Below are 23,078 nucleotides of genomic sequence, written 5' to 3'. Positions count from 1 at the left end.
CTTTCCAACTTGTCCTCTCCTGATCATGTGCTACGTGTTTACTAGTTGTACTCCCCTGTGTCTCCAAAGATAAATCAGTCTGTGTTTTGAAGGTGCGATGAGGATGGTTTGTTTCTGACTATGGAACCTTCTGAAGTCCTCACTTGTTTCTTGTTCCCTTTCAGATGGAGACCAGTGCTTGTCCAACCCATGTGTTAATGGCACCTGCAAGGATAACATAGGAAGATTTGACTGCATCTGTCACCGAGGTTGGGAGGGCCGTCTCTGCACTTATGGTAATCATGGTTCCACTTCAATCTGCTTGAAACATGGTTTCTTTGTGTTTAATTTATCAATCATGCCTTGTATGCAGACATCATCATAGCAGCATATCCTCCATCTCCATTCATCTCGCTGCAGAATGCCATGAATATCTAAGCTTCCTGAGCACAACTATCTAAAACACCACAATGCACTGCACTATGTCGACTCTACTCATGATCATTCCAACATGCTTCACCGTAGTCTCCTCATTAAGCAGCTACCATTCTCTCCTGTGATACATGATAAATCACAAGCTCATAATAGCAACATATCCCAGCTATGTGTACCATCAACCGAACAAGACTTACTTCTACAATCCTCATTGTCACTGCTTGAATCACTTGCTCAAAGGTCCTCTTTTTCATTGTATAGTTTTGCTAAGAGTAAGATTGTGTAAGAGAATCTCATTATTGTTATGTACTGAATCATTATAAAACATTGGCTTGCATATTCTTTCCTAATTTGGGTTTTCAGAGGCACTCTACCCCAACTGCTCCATCAACCATGGGGGTTGTGACCAGTTCTGTGTGGAAGACCGAGTGAGTGAGAGTCGCATATGCAGTTGTGCTTCAGGATACCAGCTCATGGACGACCAGCGTACATGCCAACCTGTTGGTAAGCAGCCATGTCTATGCACCAGTCCAATTCTGCTTAGCAATCAAAATGTCTTCAACTAACTTAAAGACGAGAAAGAATGACAGGCCCATGCACAATAGTGCAGTCACCTGGCTTGGGGTGCTGTTGGAGTGCACTGCCTATTGCTAAATATTAACAACAGTGGAATTGTTGGTGTCCCTCTTCCACTGAATACCTTTAGATCAGGTTGTTGATAGGGCTAGCAGTTATTTTTAGGTCTCGCCTATGCAGCGCGTACATTGTCCCTTCGAGACACGCTGTATCTACTCTGTGGGCTTGAAGCACGCTCATCATGTTTCATTTGTTCCTTTGTGTGCCCTTTGAAAATCCTTCCTTTTCTGTAGCAAATCACTCATATTTGTTCCTCCATTTGGGGTGTTGCTCATTCCTTATGCAACTGGTCCTATTACATATAGGCTTTCACTTCTGGCCATTTATGTGAGTTTCCATGCAATATTCTTTTCTTTTTCTGAGCTCGTGTGTAAGGATTTTTGTGTTTTTGAGCTTTCCAAACACAGCACGCTCAGCCCACAGCTGTAAATAATGTCCTTATCTTGTTTCTTGTCCTGTCCCTCAATCACTCTTCTGAATCCGCTTGTGTGTTTGTAAAAGCATTAATTTTCAGGCTTTTGTTTTCTTTGCATTTTTTGTTCTGTTGAGCAAACTCCGCCTAAGGGCTTTGGAGCGCTGTATATGAGCCCCAGTTCCATTACACAAGTTCAAATGTAATTTATACTTCTGTTTGTCCCGAGCTTACGAGGCACTTTGAGTTGCCAGCCTGCAGCCCAGCAGACTCGAATTTGCTCTGCTCCCAATTAACAGGGCTATAGGTTGATGCACTCTTTGTCTTATATGTGTTTTTACATGTTAAAGTGGCTAAAAATAGAGTGAGCCCAATCTTCAAATGGGATTAGCTGGCTTGTGTTCCAGCTTCTAGTTTTGTACTGCTGTAATTATTGATTACTTTGTAAACAATGTGTGTGGCTGATATTTAACACAGCACTGGTGGAACAATGGCAACCCCGACAATTTTTTTTAGAGGCAAATAGGCATCATTCCGCTAACTTCATAAAAGTATATCCTGAAAGAAAACTTCAATTAGTGCTTTGGTTGTTTACAATACTGAATAGGGGGCGCTGAACAAATCAGGGTCTGGTATCTGAAACAAAACGGCATGACATTCTAGTTATATCTGTTCTAAATGCATCTTTTTATTCAGGATAATTCTTGCTTTCATAACTTGCCACAAAACATGATTGACATGATTGTGCTTTTTAATTATCCTCTTTATTTATGGATGCAGCCTTTTGAGACTTGAGTTGTCCATTCGTGGAGGATGGTGATGGATACAGAACTGCAACCAATACTGTCAATTAATTAATTTTACTTCACCCAAAATTTAAAGCATTTTAAACCATAGACATGCAATATGTGGCCAGGGAAACTGAGGGAACACGGGGCTCTGCATCCACTTTTGTACAGTTTGATGTAGTTTGCATTTACCATAAGAGGTCTCCAGCTCTCCTCGTGGCAGTGTGAAGTACCCTCCCCCACCTTTCAATCCTCGTCGATGCTGATAATTGGACAATAAAACAGCAGTGACAAGCACTCAAAGACAGATAGAAATAACCACTCACCCCAGCATCCCTTCTCATGGATTGTTTTTTTTTACTTCAAGGGACTGGCACAGTCTCGCTTTGTGTGCAGCATGTTACCACCACAGACACAATGCAATGCACTTTTGCATTATAGTTGGAAAGCAAAACTAAGAATCCCAGAATCCAAAGAGCTGTTGGTGAAAACACCTGACTCGATGACGGTGAATATTATGAAATTTGGCATTCTTTATCAAAGGACCCAACAGCTGCAATTTGCTACTGGTATTCCCCTTTCATTTGGATATCATTCCAAAACAATAAATACATTTTTTGGAAACGGCACATGCAAATGTATGACAATACATGCTTACCTTAACGTCAGCATACTTCATACTTTTCATATTTTTGTCGATGTTGCTCGACATTAGAAAACAAGCATTTTGTCTAGTGTTTCTTTTTTGCCGCTGTGCAACAGCAAAAAGCACTGGCAAAGCCAAAAATCAGGTAAAGAAAGTGCAAGGCGAGACCTATTGACTTTCCCAATGCTTGTTGTTCTTTGCATTACTTATTATTTATAGAGTTTACAAAAATCTACATGCTTGACAGCAGCTCCAAAAATTTGAGTGAGCTAAATCTAAAGTATGACAGTATTAGTGTTCCTGCTTCTCGTTAATTTACATATGACTAAATACCCCTAAGTGCTTTTGAAATGAATGCTTTTATTCATCCACCAAAGATAAAGCCAGCAGCTTTTTGCATTACCCAGCCGTCTGTGGTCAAAGTGTGCACACACTCTAACCATGCAGGTAGGAAACTCACTATCTGTTGCATACTTGGTTACCAGCACCATTCTGGCCTACGTAGGTTATTACTTTTTGTTATCCAAAATACTGTCAGGTGTTTTCACTGGCATTAGAGCAATAAATCAACATGGTTGTCACTGATGTTTATGACAAGTACTGCGCTATGCTAATGACATCAGATTAAACGTAGGGTGAACCAGAGGAGATACTTGGTTTATGTTTGAAACAGGGGAGGCCCCTCCGCTACGGCAAAGGAGAGTCGCCCTGCTGCTGAAAGGCAGCAGAAAAATATTGTGATAATGCAAATATTGTATCATCATTCTTTTTCCCGCTGCTAAAAGGCTGCAGAAAAATAATATGATCATATAACTGTTGTATTATCATTTTATTTTTTCGCTTCCTCCTCATAGGGCAGGACGGGGCAGGGAGATCGTCAGCAGAGAGAGGTGGAGTAGTGTGCACTCTATGTGCCAATGTCAGTTTGGCCGGCTGTCCAAGGCCGGCCAGACCGGCATGTGCACTTAGAACTCTCCAACCAGGCTGTGTATCACTGCCCAAGGGAAGAACAAGCGCAGGCTCCCAGTCCCTAGCTGAGCGGCATTTCAGGCCACTCAGACCAATCCAGGCGCTTCTGTCATGCTGGGTAACCACATGAACAAAGCGCCTGAATTGGATGGGGAGCGAAGACGCAGAGAAGCACAGAGGCAGCAAGGAACACCAAGGCAGCATGCAGCAGGTTAGTGGTTTATTCGCCCCCGCATGAATGCCCCTCCTCCATACAACCCCTCCCCCCCACTCTACTGGGCATTATTAAAAGCAGCCGCTCCTGGTTTGAAGCTACACTTATGTAACACAAACCTAAACATCACTCATCACAATATAATTAAGTACAACAAAACTTAACCAAAGTGAACATAAAATAATAAAATACAACACACATCACAGCAATGCATTACAAATAATTGCAATACAACCAACATCTCCTTCTGTCCCACTAGCCTTTTTGGAAGTTGGCAGATGACAAACATCCCTGTAATGGAGCCTCACCCACTGTGCCATTGGGTCTCACATAGGGCAGTGCAGTGCTTTCAGAAAGGGTGGTTAACAGCTACTGAATGAGGGTGACCATGTTTGCCGCTGGTTACATTGTGAAAGACAGCAGTAGAGAGAATGACGGTCTTTCACTAAAAGCATGTCATGCATCCTTAGCAAGATAGCAATATTTCTAAATAAAAAGTTAATCTTACAATCTGTCACTCCAATTACATCAACATACCTTTCGGTCCTCTCAGGTATGATAGGTTGTGATAACCTATGTGGTATCCAGAAGACACCAGGGCCCATATTTATGCTTTTTACTGCAAAACTGCGCAAACCCTAAAAGGAGGCTTACATTGGTTGCAATGGGATTCTGGGTGCTTTGGAGGATTAGCGACAAAATTTTTGATGCTAATCCTCCAAAGCGCCTGACCAGCATCAAAAAGTTTGATGCTAGTCCCCAAACTACCGCCATGGTGTGCCAGATTTTAAATTCGCCACATACGTGGTGACGTATAGGGGCGCCATGGGGTGCAAGAAAAGTGGCCCTCCACTTTTCTTAAATATGCTCGAGTGTCTCCTTAAAATTTAAGAATAACCATGGAACTCTGTAGCGATTCCCACAGAAATTTCCCATTTGTGGCTGGTTTTATTCATGAGAATTTAACAAGGTTTAACAAGGTTTCCACTGGTTAAACGTTTGAAAATGAAACACCAGGAATGTTGTATAGGAAGTCATTAAAATGGTTTTACTTTAACTTACCGCTATTTTTTGGATGGTGGTGTGTGAAAGGAAAAACTGGCCATTTGTCTGCCAACTCTGAAGTGAGCGCGTGGGCAAATGGCCAAACCTCCAATGGATCTTAAGCATTCGGGCCATCAGAGGAGTATGTTAACAGCCGAGACACAGTAGTGGCCATCCCTGACTTACTTAAATTCAACCTAACTCTAAATCAGGCAGGCAAAACTTCAGTTTAGTAGAAAGTGTACTCTGTCGCCATTCCAATAGAGTACTCTTTCTGGCAAACTCTAAATCTCAAAAACTTTGGCAATTCAGTTGCAGGAATCTGTGGAGAGCATAGGGGGGGTTAACGTGATTTCTTTGGAATACCATCCAGGGCAAGTACAACTCATCCAATGTTTTTCTTGTGGCTTTTGGCCAAAGTACATAAGGGTATGAATGGTCATCTCTCAGACTGGATTGCTAGCCTGATTGGCTCAAAGTATAAGTGCATTTTTACTGCTCTTCTTTTTCTTTTATATTTATCTTAGTGCCCCAAGATATTCTTGTGAGCTAAGTTCTGTCCACCCAGAGTGGACGGGAAGCATAAAATGTATTGTTATATGGAAATGATCTTATACTAGGACATCTCACACTCATTGTCTCATCACACTCATCGCTTCTACAGATGACATCTGAGCATTCCTCGATTGCAGGGAAACTGTTGCGCTGATCCTCCTTGACCTATCAACAGCATTGACACTGTCTCCCCACACACCCTCATAAAAAGACTTCATAGCATCGGAATACAGGAGGACACCCTTAAATGGATCACCTCCTTCCTGACAGGAACCTAAAAACATCATATGCAACAAGGGCCTCTTGGGGATGGATTTATTGGCTCCCCCCTTTTGTTAACTCCCTGGTAAGGGTGGTGCTGTGCAGGGCACTGTGCCTGGAGTTCGGGCTGATTCTCTGGCGATCTTCCTAGTTGGCAAGAAGGCTGGAGCTTCCTTTGTTTACTAGACCTCCTTGTGTGGGATGGCTCTTGGGTGCTTTCCTCCTTTTGTTATTGAAGGCCTCGACACAACACACGTCTTCCCGCATTTGTGTTAAGCGCTTGGCTCTTTGTTACACACCTCCCTCCCTTATCTGCTGTGCGGCCAATGGACACAGCCTTTGCTTGTTGCACCTCCTCATTTCTTGTAATTGCACTGCGCACTTTCCGAAACATACGTGCGGTGCCTGCAGACACCGTTTGTTGGGCCTCATTCTTTGTTGTTGCACCACACGCTTCCTTGTTCATGCGTGCGGTGCCTAGGGGCTCAGTTCCTGGCCTTCTGTAGCCGAGCACAGCTTCCACCAACGAGGCACTTCCTGCCTGCCATGCTGGCTTGGTCTGGTCTAACCTGTTCTTTAGCTCCCTCTTGTGGCGGGAGGTCCCTGTGCAATTGCCTGTTGCCTGAAGGATTACATCTGGGATTGGTGCTCAGAGGGTGGTGGGATTGAGTCCTACCTTTTCATGTTTCTTATTGCGCTGCATTTTTAAATACATACAAAATATATACATTATATATTCACAATGAATTAAAAAATATTATAATATTGAATGGCAATAAAGCATATTGGATTGGCCTGTGACATCTTTATGCTGGATGAGCCCCCTTTTTTCTTTTTGGGGAGTTTCCTTCTCCCTGCTGCATGTATGCTCTTTGCAACTGTTTTTCCCACAGCTGGAGTGTTTTCTTTTTTTCAGGCACTGTATTGGCCTACTTGGGGTCCTGGTGGCCTTAAATTTGGGCTCTGTTTCCTTCTCATCTCAGTTCACCATGGAACACAGAAAGCATGTGGCAAAACAACATCATTGCTCCAGTTCTACTCAAGAGGAGAAGAGACGGTGCAGACATGAGTCAGATTTCCCTGATTCATCCTATCAGAATTTGGGCTCTCTGATGATCAATTCCAGCTCCTGCTTTCTTTTCTGTCAGTAGCTTTTCAGAGGTCCAAGGAGGCTAGAGCCTTTCATTACTTTCCCTCTTCTCACACTTCTTCTGTTTCATCATTGGTGGTGTCTTCTCCTTCCTCTTCCTTTTGTTGGCCTTCTCTGGGGTATGATGAAGAGGATGATCCTCTGATTGCTGAAGCTACGCCCAGATCAAGAATCTTTAGGCCTTCTTCCGGTACTTGGGTCGCAATCTGAATATCCCTATTGAGAACAGCTTACCAGGTCCTAGTTTAGGTCTTTTTTCAACATCTTCATTCCAGAACCATACTTGCTTGGCTGTCAACAAGGAGGTGGATCTTCTTCTGCAAGAATAGAAAGATACTGAGGTGGCTGGTCTTCCCAAGTTCTTGACTCGCCTCTATCCTTTGGCCAAGGGTGATATGGAGTTTCTGTCTTCACTCAAAATTGATTCCCTGCTTTCTCATTTGGTTGGCCATAATTCTTTATGTCTGATGAAGTCCCTATTTATGACTTTGTTGATCGCAAAGTTGAGGCCTCTCCGAAGAAGTGGTTTTCAGGTTTAAATCTGTCTCTCCATGCCACAATGTATGCAGTATATGCCTCTCTGTCCCCTGCTAAGGACGTCCAGTCCCTGACTACAATAATCTAGGACAGAGTTGAGTTTTCAGCATTATTTGCCAATATGGAGACTCAAGCCAAGTTTTTAGCGGATGTTTCTTGTGATATGTTGAAGGCTTCATCTTCGCCCATGGCTTCTTCAGTTTAAGCTCTTTGCCATGTTTATTTGAAAGCCTGGAAGATGGATTCCGCTCAGAAGTCAGGGTTGCTAAATATGCCCTTCACTGGCAGCCATCTTTTTGGAGATGATCTGGAAACTATGTTTCACAAGGCTTTCAGAAATCAGAAGCATGCATAGCTTTTTCGTTTTCAACCAAAGTCAGACTCCTCCCGTAAGGTGCCACATAAGAAACGCTCTTGAGGTCCTTTGGTGCTGTTTCAGGGCAAGCCCAAGCAGACTTCTTCCTTCTCTGCTAGACAGTTCTCCAAACCACAGCCACTGCCTGCGCCTAAAGGGGGGAAACATTCCTGACTATTTCACCCTACCAGTGGCAGGTTGTCTTTTTTCCTTTCAACTTGATAAAGACATGTTTCAGATGCCTAGGTGTTGCAGTTCATCTTGGAAGGCTACTCCCTTGATTTTGACAGCTACCTTCCCCAGTTGGGCCCTGTGGAGTCCCCCATGGCCTCTTCTGACCTTCCAGTGCTTTCACAGGAGATTGCAGACCTCGTCCAGAAACATCCTATCATCCTGTGCTGTCGGCACTTTAGTCTCAGATTGTTCTGGTGTGCTGGACTCTGGAGGACTTTGGCCTTCTTATAAATTGGGGGAAGTCACATCTTGCCCCCACAGAGGAGCTGCAGTTCATTGATGCTCGTTTCCAGTCAGCTATGGGCATGGTCAGTCTTCCTCCAGACAGGGCGCACATGTTGCAAGATCTGTTGCTGACTCTAGGCCAGACACATATGGCAACCGCACGGGATTGGTTGGGTCTTCAGGGTCACATGGTATGTGTATTATGTTTTGTCTTGCTGCTTTTTGGTGTGGCCTTTTATGTTGTCTTCTTTTTTCTTTGAAGCAGCCTGTGTGTTTGTCATTCCTTGGGCATCCCTTCACCTGGGTCCTTTGGTACGTCATCTGCTCTCACATTGGAGACCGGGCATTCATCCACTGCATTACCTGTTGCCTGTCTCTCCATACATCTGGCAGAATATGCAGTGGTGGCTGGATCTCAAGAATTTGGCCCAGGGATTCCCTCTTGCCCTCCCCAAGTTTTTACTACAAATGCAAGCAGGTTGGGCTAGGGTGTTGGACGATCTCTCCAGGGGCTGTGGTGATCTCAGGAGAGCTGGCTCTCTTCAGATTGGAGGGAGTTGAAGGCAATTTATCTGTCTCTTCTTCACTTTTCTCCATTGATTAGCAATCAGGTGGTTTTGGTAAGGACAGACAACACTTTCGCCAAAGTCCTATTTCAACAGACAATACAGGACAGGGTTTCTGTCTCTAGCCTTCTTGGCGTTTCAAGTAGTGAGTTGGGCGGAATCTCATCTCCTGTCTCTCTGCTGCATATATTCGAGGACAGTGCACAGGCAGACAGGCTCACCAGGGTTTTTCCTTCTTCCCATGACTTCTGTCTGCCTCCTTTTATTTTTCATAGCTGTGCCAGAGATTCCCACGCCCCAGGTAGACCTTTTTGCCTCAGCAGAGAATTCCCTGCTACCCAGGGTGCTGGGGGTGGATGCTCTGTCCCAGCCTTGGCCCTCCCTGCTTCTGTATGCTTTTCCACCATTTCCTCTTATTCCCAAGCTTATGGCCAGGCTGCAGAGGGAAGCAGTGTATCTCATTCCGGTCGCCCCCTTTCAGCCTTGGATTGGATTGTTTTCTACTGTTGAGGCTTCTGGTGGTGGTGCTAGAGTGCGTCCTCCTGATCAGCCTGTGTCCTATCCAGGCTCCCATTCTTCCCCCGTTCATTTGCCGGCGGATGTGTCTGATGATATAGCTCTTGAAAGGAGGGGTTTGAAGTTGCACTGCCTATTCTCTCCTGTGGCAGTCTCTATTCATGTCTCTAGAAAAGGGTCCACTAGGAGATCTTATGGTCATCATTGGTTCTCCTTTTTCAAATGGTGCAGAAAAAGATCTCTGGATCCTACCACTTGTCCATCCTCCTGGGTCCTTCAATTTCTACAGGATGGCTTTCAGAAAGGCTTTGTGGTTTCTACCTTGCAGGTCCAGTGGGCTGCCATTAGGGCAATTTGCTCTACTTTTGGTGTGCCTGAACTTCTTTCTTTGGGTTCCCGGCTCCTTAAGGGCTTTTTTTTGCTAAAACCAACTACTAGGTTAAAGGCGCCGGCTTGGGACCCATCTTTGGTGCTTAAGGCTTTGCAGTCTCTTCCTTTTGAGCCCCAGTGTGGGTTTGAAGTTCCTTTCCTTGAAGGTGTTTTTCCAGGTCATCATTACTTCTGCACATAGGTTGGGTGAGCTGGGGTCCTTATCTGATAGACCTCCTTATTTACAGATGTTTTCTGACAGGCTTGTCTTTGGGTTAGAGACTGGGTTCCTTCCCAAAGTGTCTTTTCACAGACACCAAGAGATAACTTTGCCTTCTTTCTTTCCAGTACCTGCTACTCCTGAGGAGGAAGTCTTACACATGTTGGATGTTTTACAGGTTGTGAAAATCTGTTTGACTTGCACCATGGACTTTGGTCAGTGCGAAAGTTTGTTTGTGAACTTTGGTGTTTTTCATCATGGTTTGGAAGCTTCTACGCCCACTTTGAGTTGGTGGATAAGGTCTCTGATTTTCCTGGCTTATGATTCACAACATGCATATCTACTGGGTGGTGTCCAAGGGAGGTCCATGAGGGGCATGGTGGCTTCCTGGGTAGAGGCTAAGGGTGTTTCTTCCATTTTGGACATTTGTCGGGCTTCTCCCTCTACCTTTGTTTCATATTAGAGGTTGGACATGAGTGATTCCTTGGCCTTTGGGTCTAGTGTGTTGGCTACTAGTTCTCAGTGAACAAGCTGGTGTCCTGTGTGATGCCTTTCTGATTTGCAATAAATTTGTTTTAGCAATGACCAGGAACCTGTATAATTTTTTCTTTCAGGGGGATTCAGGTTGTTCTGGTTTTCTTTTGGTATAGCCTCATGTAAGTAAGTATTGAGGTTGGAAAAAGGGTACTTACCTGAAATATTCATTACTTTGACTACCCTTTTTCTCATACCAATACTTACATCCTGCCCTCCTCGTTCCTTTCCGGATCACAACATGACCCGCTGTTTTTTCAGCTAGGGGACATCCAGGAGGTTTTCTGGCAGTAGCATAACAAAACTGGAATGCCCTCCCTGCTCAGAAAATGAATGGAGGGCCCCCTCTCTCGACTCACTCAGGGAAGGTGCTGTGCTGAGAGGGCCCCACACCCCACTGTGGGGGCTGCGAGGGCCTTTGTTACACCCCTGTTTTCTGGGCTCTATTTCTTTATTTCACCAGATTGGTGGGAGGTGCTTGGAGGTTAGGAAGTGGGAGATGGTTTGCAATGAGCCTTTTTGATTGGTTCTAGCTGAGGTATGTGGACATTTGCAGAGGTGGAACATCTCATGTAAGTAAGTATTGGTACAAGAAAAAGGGTATTTGGAGTAATTAAAAAAACGGGTAAGTAATGGAATCAGTAAGAGCCTACAGGCAAACAATTTACAAAATGCCCTGTGAGGCTTGCTTCATTATTCCTGGACAAATTCTTCAATTTTGTGGGTTTAGAGAGCAAACAGTTAAAGAAGGTAGTTTCCTTGCCACAATCATCAAGGTTGTGCACCTAGAAACTAGGTTTGCACTCTTTAAATATTAATAATGTTCTAGGTCTTAAGATTTTCGTTGTTTTTCTTTCAAAAGGATTAGTCTTTCAATAGCTGCTTTTTGCAATAAGGTGAGTCTGTTTGGGCACACTCTAAAACACTGACACTAAAAAAAGTTATTATATAAATAAGAAAATTATGTGTCCATCAAGACTCTCCTAAACTGATCTTGTGACTGAAGTCTTGATAAGTTTAATCTAAAAGAAATTTTAGCGAATGTTGACTGTGAATGACCAAGTGTTTATTAAATGAAATCAATCAATCAATCAGGAATTTGTAAAGCGCACTACTCACCTGTGAGGGTCTCAAGGTGCTGAGGACAGTGGGGAAGGGAGGGGAGGCACTGCTTCTGCTTGAATACCCAGGTCTTGAGAAGTTTCCTGAAGGTAAGGAGGTCTTTGGTCTGGCACAGGCAGGTGGGAAGAGTGTTCCACATTTTGGTGGCGAGGTGCGAGAATGATCTACCGCTGGTTGTAGTTCTGCGGATGCGTGGGAAGGTTTCAAGGGCGAGGTCGGCAGAGCAGAGATGCCGGGTCGGGTGTAGAAGGAGAGCTGTCTGTTGAGGTATTCTGGTCCTGTGTTGTGCAATGCTTTGTGAGCCTGGGTGATGAGTTTAAAGGTGATTCTCTTGTTGACTGGGAGCCAGTGCAAGTTTCTCAGGTGGTCTGTGATGTGGCAGTGGCGGGAATGTGCAGGATGAGGCGTGTGGAGGTGTTCTGGATGCGTTGCAGCCTCTTGTAGAGTTTGCCCTTGGTTCCTGCATAGAGGGCATTGCCGTAGTCCAGTTTGCTGCTTACGAAGGCTTGGGTGACTGTTCTTCTGGTTTCAGTGGGTATCCATTTGTAGATCTTTCGGAGCATGAGGAGGGTGTTTGTAGGAAGTTGGCTCTGTATATACTATCTCAAAGTAAGAGATAGTGTGCAAAGAGTCCAAGGGTTCCCCTTAGAGGTAAGATAGTGGCAAAATTAGATAATTCTAATGCTCTAATTTGTAGTGTGGTCGAGCAGTAGGCTTATCAGAGGGTAGTGTTAAGCATTTGTTGTACACACACACATAGGCAATAAATGAGGAACACACACTCAAAGACTTAACTCCAGGCCAATAGTTTTTATATAGAAAAATATATTTTATTAATTTATTTTTAGAACCACAAGTTCAAGATTTGAGGTAAATACATAAAATGCAAGGTACTCCACACAGGTAAGTTAGGAACTTTGAATTAGAGCAATAACATATACAGTTTTTGATAAAATGGCAATAAGCTATTTTAAAAGTAGACACTGCAAAAATCAACAGTTCCTGGGGGAGGTAAGTATTGGTTAGATTGTGAGGTAAGTAAGACACTTACAAGTCTCAGTTCCTGGGCATAGGCAGCCCACCGTTGGGGGTTCAAGGCAACTCCAAAGTTACCACACCAGCAGCTCAGGGCTGGTCAGGAGCAGAGGTCAAAGAGGTGCCCAAAACACAGAGGCACCTATGGAGAACAGGGGTGCTCTGGTTCCAGTCTGCCAGCAGGTAAGCACCCGCGTCCTCGGGGGCAGACCAGGGGGGTTTTGTAGAACACTGGGGGGGACACAAGTAGGCACACAAAACACACCCTCAGCGGCACGGGGGCGGCCGGGTGCAGTGTGCAAAGCAGGCATCGGGCTTTGTATTGGTTTCAATGGAGGGGCCCCGGGGTCACTCCTGCGGTGCAGGCAGGGCACAGGGGGGGCTTCACGGGACAGCCACCACCTGGGCTAGGCAGAGGATTGCCAGGGGGTCACTCCTGAACTGAAGTTCGGTTCCTTCTGGTCCTGGGGGCTGCGGGTGCAGTGCTTGGTCCAGGCGTCGGGTCCCTTGTTACAGGCAGTCGCGGTCAGGGGAGCCTCTGGATTCTCTCTGCAGGTGCCGCTGTGGGGGTCCAGGGGGGTCGTCTTGGGCTACTCACGGGGTTGCAGTCGCCTGGGAGTCCTCCCTGTGGTGTTGGTTCTCTGGATGTCGAGCCGGGGGCGTCGGGTGCAGAGTGTGAAGCCTCATGCTTTCAGGGAAAGAGTGAGGTCTTTAAAGTTGTAGAAAAGTTGCAAGTTTGTTGCAGGTTGTTGAGCAGAGCCGCTGCTCATGGGAGTTTCTTGGTCCTGGGGGTCAGGGTAGTCCTTTGAGGCTTCAGAGGTCGCTGGTCCCTGTTGGATGCGTCGCTGTTTTTGAGTCAGGAGACAGGCCGGTAGGCTGGGGCCAAAGCAGTTGTCATCTCTGCAGGGTTGTAGGTCCGCAGTCTTTTTTCTTTAGTTCAGGTTGCAGGAATCTGATTTCCTGGGTTCTGGGGTGCCCCTAAATACTAAATCTAGGGGTGTGTTTAGGTCTGGGAGGGCAGTAGCCAATGGCTACTGTCCTGGAGGGTGGCTACACCCTCTTTGTGCCTCCTCCCTGAGGGGAGGGGGGCACATCCCTAATCCTATTGGGGGAATCCTCCAAAACTTAGATGGAGGATTTCTAAAGGCAGGGGTCACCTCAGCTCAGGGCACTTTAGGGGCTGTCCTGACTGGTGGGTGACTCCTCCTTGTTTTCCTAATTATCTCCTCCAGCCTTGCCGCCAAAAGTGGGGGCAGTGGCCGGAGGGGCGGGCATCTCCACTAGCTGGGATGCCCTGTGGCGCTGTAACAAAGGGGGCAAGTGTTTGAGGCTCACCGCCAGGTGTTACAGTTCCTGCACGGGGAGGTGTGAAACACCTCCACCCAGTACAGGCTTTGTTCCTGGCCACAGAGTCACAAAGGCACTCTCCCCATGTGGCCAGAACTCGTCTGGTTGTGGCAGGCTGGCAGAAACTGGTCAGCCCTACTCTAGAAGTCAGATTGGTATTCAGGGGGCATCTCTAAGATGCCCTCTGGGTGCATGGTACAATAAATTCCACATTGGCATCAGTGTATATTTATTGTGCTGATAAGTTTGATACCAAACTTCCCAGATTTCATTGTAGCCATTATGGAACTGTGGAGTTCGTGTTTGACAGACTCCCAGACCATATACTCTTATGGCTACCCTGCACTTACAATGTCTAAGGTTTTGCTTAGACACTGTAGGGGCATAGTGCTCATGCACATATGCCCTAACCTGTGGTATAGTGCACCCTGCCTTAGGGCTGTAAGGCCTGCTAGAGGGGTGACTTACCTATGCCACAGGCAGTGTGAGGCTGGCATAGCACTCTAAGGGGAGTGTCATGCCGACTTAGTCTTTTTCTCCCCACCAGCACACACCAGCTGTGAGGCAGTGTGCATGTGCTGAGTGAGGGGTCCCCAAGGTGTCATAAGACATGCTGCAGCCCTTAGAGACCTTCCCTGGCATCAGGGCCCTTGGTACCAGGGGTACCAGTTACCAGGGACTTATCTGAGTAACAGGGCTGTGCCAAATGTGGAAGCAAAGGTACAGTTTAAGGAAAGAAAAAGGGTGCTGGGGCCTGGTTAGCAGGGTCCCAGCACACTTTCAATCATAACTTAGCATCAGCAAAGGCAAAAAGTAAGGGGGTAACCATGCCAAGGAGGCATTTCCTTACACAACCTCCCCCTCAAACGATAGAGACTAACCTTTCCCAAGATAATCTTCATTTTCCAAGTGGAAGAACCTGGAAAGGCCATTAGCATGGGCAGTCCCAGGTCTGTGTTCCACTAAAAGTCCATCCCTGTAGGGATATGGACCACCTCAACAGTTTAGGGTTTTCTCCTTTCATTTGCATTAGCCATCTGAGAGGTCTGTGATCAGTTTGAACTATGAAGTGAGTACCAAAAAGGTATGGTCTCAGCTTCTTCAGGGACCAGGCCACAGCAAAGGCCTCCCTCTCGATGGCACTCAAACGCTGCTCCCTGGGGAGTAACCTCCTGCTAATAAGAGCAACAGGCCGGTCAAGGCCATCATCATTTGTTTGGGACAGGACTGCTCCTATCCCATCTTCAGAGGCATCTTTCTGCACAATGAACTGCTTAGGGTAATCTGGAGCTTTCAAAACTGGTGCTGTACACATTGCTTGCTTCAGGGTGTCAAAGGCCTTTTGACAGTCCACAGTCCAGTTCACCTTCTTGGGCATTTTCTTGGAGGTAAGTTCTTTGAGCGGTGTCACTATTGATCCATAACCCTTCAAAAACCTCCTATAGTACCCAGTCAAGCCACGGAATGCCCTGACTTGAGTCTGGGTTTTTGGAGCTATCCAGTCCAGAATAGTCTGGATCTTGGGTTGGAGCAGCTAAACTTGGCCTCCACCTACAAGGTGACCCAAGTAAACCACAGTACCCTTCCCTATCTGACATTTACATGCTTTGATAGAGAGGCCTGCTGCTTGCAGAGCCTGCAAAACCGCCTTCAGGTGGACCAGGTAATCCTGCCAGTTGGAGCTAAAGACAGCAATATCATCAAGATAAGCTGCACTAAAGGATTCCACGCCAGCAAGGACTTGATTCACCAACCTTTGGAAGGTGACAGGGGCCTTTTTTAAGCCAAAGGGCATCACAGTAAACTGGTAGTACCCATCAGCTGTAAGGAATGCTGTTTTCTCCTTTGCTCCTGGCGCCATTCTTATTTGCCAGTACCCTGCTGTTAAGTCAAAGGTACTTAAGTATTTGGCAGCACCCAATTTGTCTATTAGTTCATTTGCCCTTGGAATGGGGTGAGCATCTGTCTTGGAGACAGAATCAAGTCCTCTGTAGTCCACACAGAACCTCATCTCTCTCTTGCCATCTTGTGTGTGAGGTTTGGGGACCAACCCTCTGGGCTAGCCCAGGGACTGTCAGAGTGCTCAGTCACTACCACCTCCAGCATGTTGTGGACTTCCACTTTGATGCTTTCCTTAACTTGGTCAGACTGTCTAAATATTTTGTTTTTGACAGGCATGCCGTACCCTGTGTCCACATCATGGGTACACAGGTGTGTCTGACCAGGGGTTGAAGAAAAGAGCTCAGCAAACTGCTGGGTGACTTGCCTGCAGTCAGCCTGCTGTTGGCCAGAGAGGGTGTCTGAATAGATCACTCCATATACTGTGGCATCTTTAAGGTCAGTGGAGAGTAGATCAGGGAGAGGTTCACTCTCTGCTTCCTGGTCCTCATCTGTAACCATTAATATGTTTACATCTGCCCTATCATGGACGAGTTTTAGACGGTTAACATGGATCATCCTCTTGGGGGTCCTTAGTGCCTAGGTCTACCAGGTAGGTGACCTGACTCTTCTTTCTCTTCTTTTCTAGCACTGGGTAAGGGCCACTCCATTTGTCCTGAAGTGCCCTGGGAGCCTCAGGCTCCAGAACCCAGACTTTCTGCCCTGGCTGAAACTCAACCATAGCAGCCTTTTGGTCATACCACATCTTCTGGAGCTGTTGGGTGGCCTCAGGGTTTTTGCTTGCCTTTTCCATGTACTCTGCTATCCTTGAACGTAGGCCTAGTACATAGTCCACCACATCTTGTTTAGGCTTATGGAGGGGTCTCTCCCAGCCTTCTTTTACAAGAGATAGTGGTCCCCTAACAGGATGGCCAAACAGAAGTTCAAAGGGGGAAAACCCTACTCCCTTCTGAGGCACCTCTCTGTAGGCGAAACGCAGGCATGGCAAGAGGACATCCCATCTCCTTTTGAGTTTTTCAGGGAGCCCCATGATCATGCCGTTCAATGTCTTGTTAAATCTCTCAACAAGACCGTTGGTTTGTGGATGGTATGGTGTGGTGAATTTGTAAGTCACCCCACACTCATTCCACATAGGTTTCAGGTAAGCTGACATGAAGTTGGTACCTGTCTCAGAAACCACCTTCTAAGGAAATCCCACTCTGGTAAAAATACCAATGAGTACTTTGGCTACTGCTGGGGCAGTAATGGACCGAAGGGGAATTGCTTCAGGGTACCCAGTAGCATGATCCACTACTACTAGGATATACTGGTTCCCTGATGCTGTGGGAGGTTCAAGTGGACCCACTATATCCACTCCCACTCTTTCAAAGGGGACCCCCACCACTGGAAGTGGAATGAGGGGGGCCTTTGGATGGCCACCTGTCATACCACTGGCTTGACAGGTGACACAGGAGGTGCAAAACTCCTTACCTTCTGGGACATATTGGGCCAATTTAAATGGTTGATTAACCTCTCCCATGTCTTGGTTTGTCCAAAATGCCCAGCGAGGGGAATGTCATGGGCTAAGGTTAGAATGAAGTCCCTAAACTCCTGAGGCACTATCACTCTCCTAGTGGCACCAGGTTTGGGATCTCTTGTTTGGGATCTCTTGCCTCAGTGTAAAGGAGTCCATCATCCCAATAGATCCTGTGTATTCCACTGAAATGTCCTTTTTCTTGCTCAGCTGCTTGCTGTCTTAGGCCTTCAAGAGAGGGACACGTTTATTGCCCCTTACACAGCTGTTCCCTTGAGTGCCCCCCTGGGCCCAAGAGCTCAACCTGATAAGGTCCTAGCTCCATGGACTCAGTTCCCTCAGGGGATAGAACATCTTCCTGGGAAGAGAGGTTCTGTTTCTTGTGCTGTGCTGAAGCTGGTTGCCCAGTCTTCTTTCCTTTTCTCTTGGAAGGTTAGGCCATTATTCCAGACTCCAACACTTTATTCTCACCCTGAGCCCTGCACTGTGCCCTTGTCTTGACACACACCAGTTCAGGGATACCCAGCATGGCTGCATGGGTTTTTTAGTTCTACCTTAGCCCATGCTGAGGACTCCAGATCATTCCCAAGCAGACATTCTACTGGTATAGCAGAAGAGACTACCACTTGTTTCAGGCCAGTGATCCCTCCCCATTCTAAAGTTACCATTGCCATTACCAAAGAACATGGTGCTGGGGCCTGGTTAGCAGGGTCTCAGCACACTTTCAATCATAACCTAGCATCAGCAAAGGCAAAGGCCAATGGGATAGTTCCATTGTGGGGTTCTCGCTAGGCCTGGTCGGTGTATGCGATCATTTGCATTATCAGAAAAGGTAATCATTATTTCTGGTTTGTGTTTGTGGCATTTCTTGGTCTGTGGCCAAGCGTTAGAGACCATGCCAAGGAACATTTCCTTACAGTGTTGAAGCAGGAGGAGGAGGTGGCGTTGACTTTCTGGGTCATGGATAATGAGGAGTCCAAGATGAATCCTAGGTTGCGTGTGTCGTCGGTGGATAGTTTGAGTTCTTCCACCCAGCTGTTCTACTTATGTTGTTCTTGATGAAGTACTGCACTGGTTATATATTCAATATTTGGTGCCCCTAGTTGCCTCTCTCTTCCCCACGCTGTTCTTCTATATTAAGCTTTAACTCAATCTCTTTGCTGTTACAGGGTTAGGATATCTTATTTATATTGATTACACAGCTGTTGCATCTATTGAGTAATCTCTTGAATGTGAACTCAGGTACACTGCCCATTCTGATGGAGAGGACTGAGACATGGATTTGGGAAATTGGTTAGTATCTAACACTAAAAGGTCCTTGTGTGTGAGCCCGAAAGACTTGTGTCAGTAAATAAAGCGAGTCCTTTAACAAAGTGGTCATTCATAGGGCAGTCAAAGTTCTTGACCACCAGCTCCCCATCTTAGAGTTCAAAACCAACATCTAAAGGGAAGTGCTCCAGTCAGGAGAAACAACCCCTGATCCCCCCTCCAGCTGTTGAACGGAGCACTTACAGATACCCTTCTGGTGGCTTGGGAAAAACCCTGATCCAGCCCTGGTCAATAACCAGATTGCGAGACTCCACCGCCGTGCCTCAGGCAACCGCACATTGCTGTCTTATCACTCATACCTTGAAAGCTTGGTGGTGAAGGCATCTTCAACTCAAACAAACCTGAATACCTTCCTGACTATTCCATTTAATATGCAGTTCAAACATTTGGAAACCTTTGTGAAGAATATATTTTCTTCCACTAGTGTGGCCCTCAGGTCTGTGAATACCAGCGGCCTCCTGGGCTGCTGTTCTCATGCTCTTTGGGATTCAATGGCTCTACTCCACCCAGGTGTCTCAGAAGATCTACAGCCTGTACTGACCCAAGCCATCCAGGGTGGTCATGATGCTGTCAAGTTCACAATTTGTTGTGGCTTGGACACCAGTGATTCCATCGGGGGTTCACTGACACCAGCATCAACCTCTCCTGCCAAGCCTGGCTGTGGTCATTGCTTTTTCAGACTATGTCCAATCGTTCATTATGGACATACCCTTTGATGGGACTTACCTGTTTGGGGACAAGGAACATTCTGTTCTGGAGCAGTTCAAGCAGAGCAGGGCCACAGCACACAGAGGTACCCCATATAGTCAAACAATTCTGCCCCTGCGAGATCAACAGCAGATTTGCAGCTGTGGTGCCCACTGCTCCAGCAGTCAGTTTCAGTGAGCCACTCAGTCCACTGCCCCCATCCGGCAGCCCACCGAGTGAACCCAGTGCGGACACATTTTTCATTCGTCACAGGAATTAACTTTGAAAGTTGTACAGGCTACACTTTGGAGTATGGCTTTCACGATTAGATAACAATTGAAACTTTATGTGCAATTATCAAAACTGTTTGATATAGATCCTCTATGTGCAATCAGGGTTCACTAAGTACCAACCAACAACTCACACTCACTCAAGGAAAACTACTGGCACCCTCAATGATGTCTCATGACAAGTACCTCATTGCAGACAATAAATTAACCAGGTATCTCCTACACTCATGAGTTATCACAGGATCTTAGGCAATGAAAGACCCTTCAATAACAACAACCACAGATGTTTTTGAGCACTAAGCTCTAAAATATCTTTGGGTACGACAACTCTGCAAAATACTTCACAACATCACACTTCACTGCAATCTTCAAGCAAAAAGCATTGCAAGTGCAAAACCCTATTTATACTCACACAACACATCACTTTTAGTCACAACACTGGAACTTCATCAATCTCTGGATCGGACCATGGGACAAATTACAGGGTAGGCAAAGATTGGACTGGGCAATGACATGAGGACAATCCTAACTACCTAACACTAAACAAACATTGATCCCCCTCTTATGAGATGAAACCATCAGTCTGTTACCAGAACTGTGGGCGCATTTTCCATCCTTCGCAGGATTCAAACGCGCAACAAGGTCGACGGACCTTTGGACCCAGAAAGATGTGTGGTGAGCCATCAACAATACTTCAACACCACCCCAATAATTTAGACACCATGACCAATGTGGCCACAGAAGGAAATCTCCAATCACAGATGAAGTTAAAAGAATTTTTGCAAACACAAGCTCAACGTCATGTAAACAAGGTGCAAAACCAAATTATAAAGATTCATAATCACCAAGGGTTGCCCAATGCGACAAAATAGATTCAGACATACTAACATCTATAAAACTAGGCATTCAAGCAGAACAATGCATAACGTGAACAGGAATGTCTGTGACACGGAAATCACACAGTGCTCAGAAATGTCAATCATTAGTCAATTCAATTTTGGCACTCAATAATCTTTGGGTGGGCACCAGTCAATCTTACAGCTAACCAAATCAGGAACATCAATGTGTGGGAAGAAACACATGCTTGCAAAATACAAAAAGAATAACCCAGGCTACAGGTCACTAACTAGAATAAAAGAAAAGATGAAATGTCAGCATAGTGGAGTTTCTAACCTAAAATGGTATTTCAGGGGGCATTGGCAAATGGCAGGGAGGGATATACCGCTCCAAGGGATACAGCATTCAGGGAATCTTAGTTAGCAATGCATCTGGTCAGCAAAGCAATCTTCAAGCATCAGGAAATCATCTATCCCTGACCAAGACAAGACTGGGACTGTTTCTGCTCTCAGACTGGACTTCTCTGAGTAAAGTTCAAATATCCAATGGAATATTAGTTCACAAAAAGTGTTCCAATTTGTCAAAGGTGTCAGTTCATATTACATTGACGGGGCATCACTCAATTACAATTGATCACCAGACTCCAGGTGGCAACAGTTTGGCAGTTTCCCAAGTCTGTCATGGGAACTTCTCCTTTCCGTGTGACTCCAAAAAAGTTGGTAACAAATGTATATATTTATCCATGTTACTGTACAACAAAGTTCTCAAGGACTAATGGGTATGGCTTTCAATTGTTAAACAATTGACTTTTTACAAATGGACTTTGTTTCTCATGGGAATGAAATCTGAAAGAAGACTTCATGTTATGTATAAATAATTCAACACTTACATGACTGCAAAATGCAAGCTCTGTATGCCACAGTTACGCTAACACAAGGAAAAATATAAAATGCACCTTGTTAATACTTTTAGTAAACCACATATAAAATGCAAACTTATAAATTCCACATTAATAATATTGCAGCAATATAAGTGAACAATTTCATTTTGAATTAAAAAGCTCTGTTATTGCCTTACATTAGGTATAACAATGAACTGCATTTTTCTCACTTGCACATATTTTCAAAGTCATTAATCTTTCATTAAACGGAGGAAATCCAATATCGTTTTACATGGGCTAGTAGTCTAGAGTCTAAATTACTTTTTAAGAGCAACTTTAACTTTCTAGCATGTGATTAAATTTAAAAGACATCTATGTTGAACTTTGAAATACAAATAAATGTACATTTAAAATGAGTGTCAGTGCAGCTTTCTACTTTAGTTTTTTTCTCATTTATGTGTATTACCTTAAACTTACCACAGTCTGATGACTTTTGTGACACAAGGGACAGTGCAAGAAGTTACGCTCTATCACCTGTTAGTCTGTCTTTAGTGGAGGACAGCCACCTGGTGAGAGGCAGGATCTGACGAATCTTGCTGGGTTTGCAGACAGTCACATCAGACAAGTGGGTCCTGCCAATAGTCCAGAAGGAGTATTCTTTGCCCTTCATTGCCGCTCCACCGAGCCTTACACTGTCCTGAGAGCAACGGATGGAGGACCATCTGTCCATCTTATTAAGAGGGTGTCTGCACCAGAAGTAGGTCATGGTTGTTATTCCTGCTACTTTTTGGTGAAGGAGGGAGATCTTCATCCTGTTTCAAAACTGCACTCTCTCAAGGCCTACCTCCATAAGGAAACATTCAAGATGCTCTCACTGGCCCAGGGATTGGCTTCCCTTGGCCCTAGCAACTGGACAGTAGTGTTACACCTGTGGGATACCTCTATTCTCACAACCGTCCTGCAGACCCATCAGCAAACTGGCTGTTTGTTGTGGGTCAGGAGCATTTTCAGTTTGCTGCGCTTCCCTTTGGTGTTCATAAAAGTGTTGGCTTTGGTAGCAGCACACCTCTGGATTTCAGGGGTCTTAGTCTTCCCCTATTGTGACGCATGACTGTTAAAGGCAAGCTTGCTAAAGGCCAGACTATGGGGAACCTCCCCCAGACTATGGGGAACCTCCTTTCATATTTGGGGGTTCACTTCCAACATGCCGAGGTCACATCTAACTCCTTCTCAGATGCTCCCCATAATCTGAGCCATTCTCGGCACGGTCCAGTTTTGCGCCTTTTACCACAAAAAAGAGAATGCAATATCTTCAGGCTTTGATCCCAATCTTTCAGCTTCGGCCTTGGATTTCAGTGAGGCCAGCTCTGAGGCTACTGGGACTGACTGCCACCTGTATCCTGCTGGTCAAGCACAGCAGGTGGCATATGCAGGTTCTGCAGCATGATCTGAAGTCTCAATGGGCTGAACATCATGGGGACCTCTCTGAATACA

General features: G+C 45.6%; 1 protein-coding gene across 1 annotated transcript in view; it reads left to right on the top strand.

Moving 5' to 3' along the window:
• PROC (protein C, inactivator of coagulation factors Va and VIIIa) overlaps nt 1–23,078 on the top strand; it is a 191,671-nt gene that overhangs the window by 132,704 nt on the left and 35,889 nt on the right. The window contains exons 5-6 of the mRNA XM_069213759.1: nt 165–275; nt 778–918. Of these exons, the coding sequence (XP_069069860.1) occupies nt 165–275; nt 778–918 (252 nt within the window). The remainder of the gene's footprint in view (nt 1–164; nt 276–777; nt 919–23,078) is intronic.

Source organism: Pleurodeles waltl, chromosome 11 (assembly GCF_031143425.1).
Source record: "Pleurodeles waltl isolate 20211129_DDA chromosome 11, aPleWal1.hap1.20221129, whole genome shotgun sequence".
Lineage (NCBI taxonomy): Eukaryota > Metazoa > Chordata > Amphibia > Caudata > Salamandridae > Pleurodeles > Pleurodeles waltl.
Note: the sequence above shows the minus strand (reverse complement) of the source record. Positions and strands in the feature narration are given on the sequence as shown.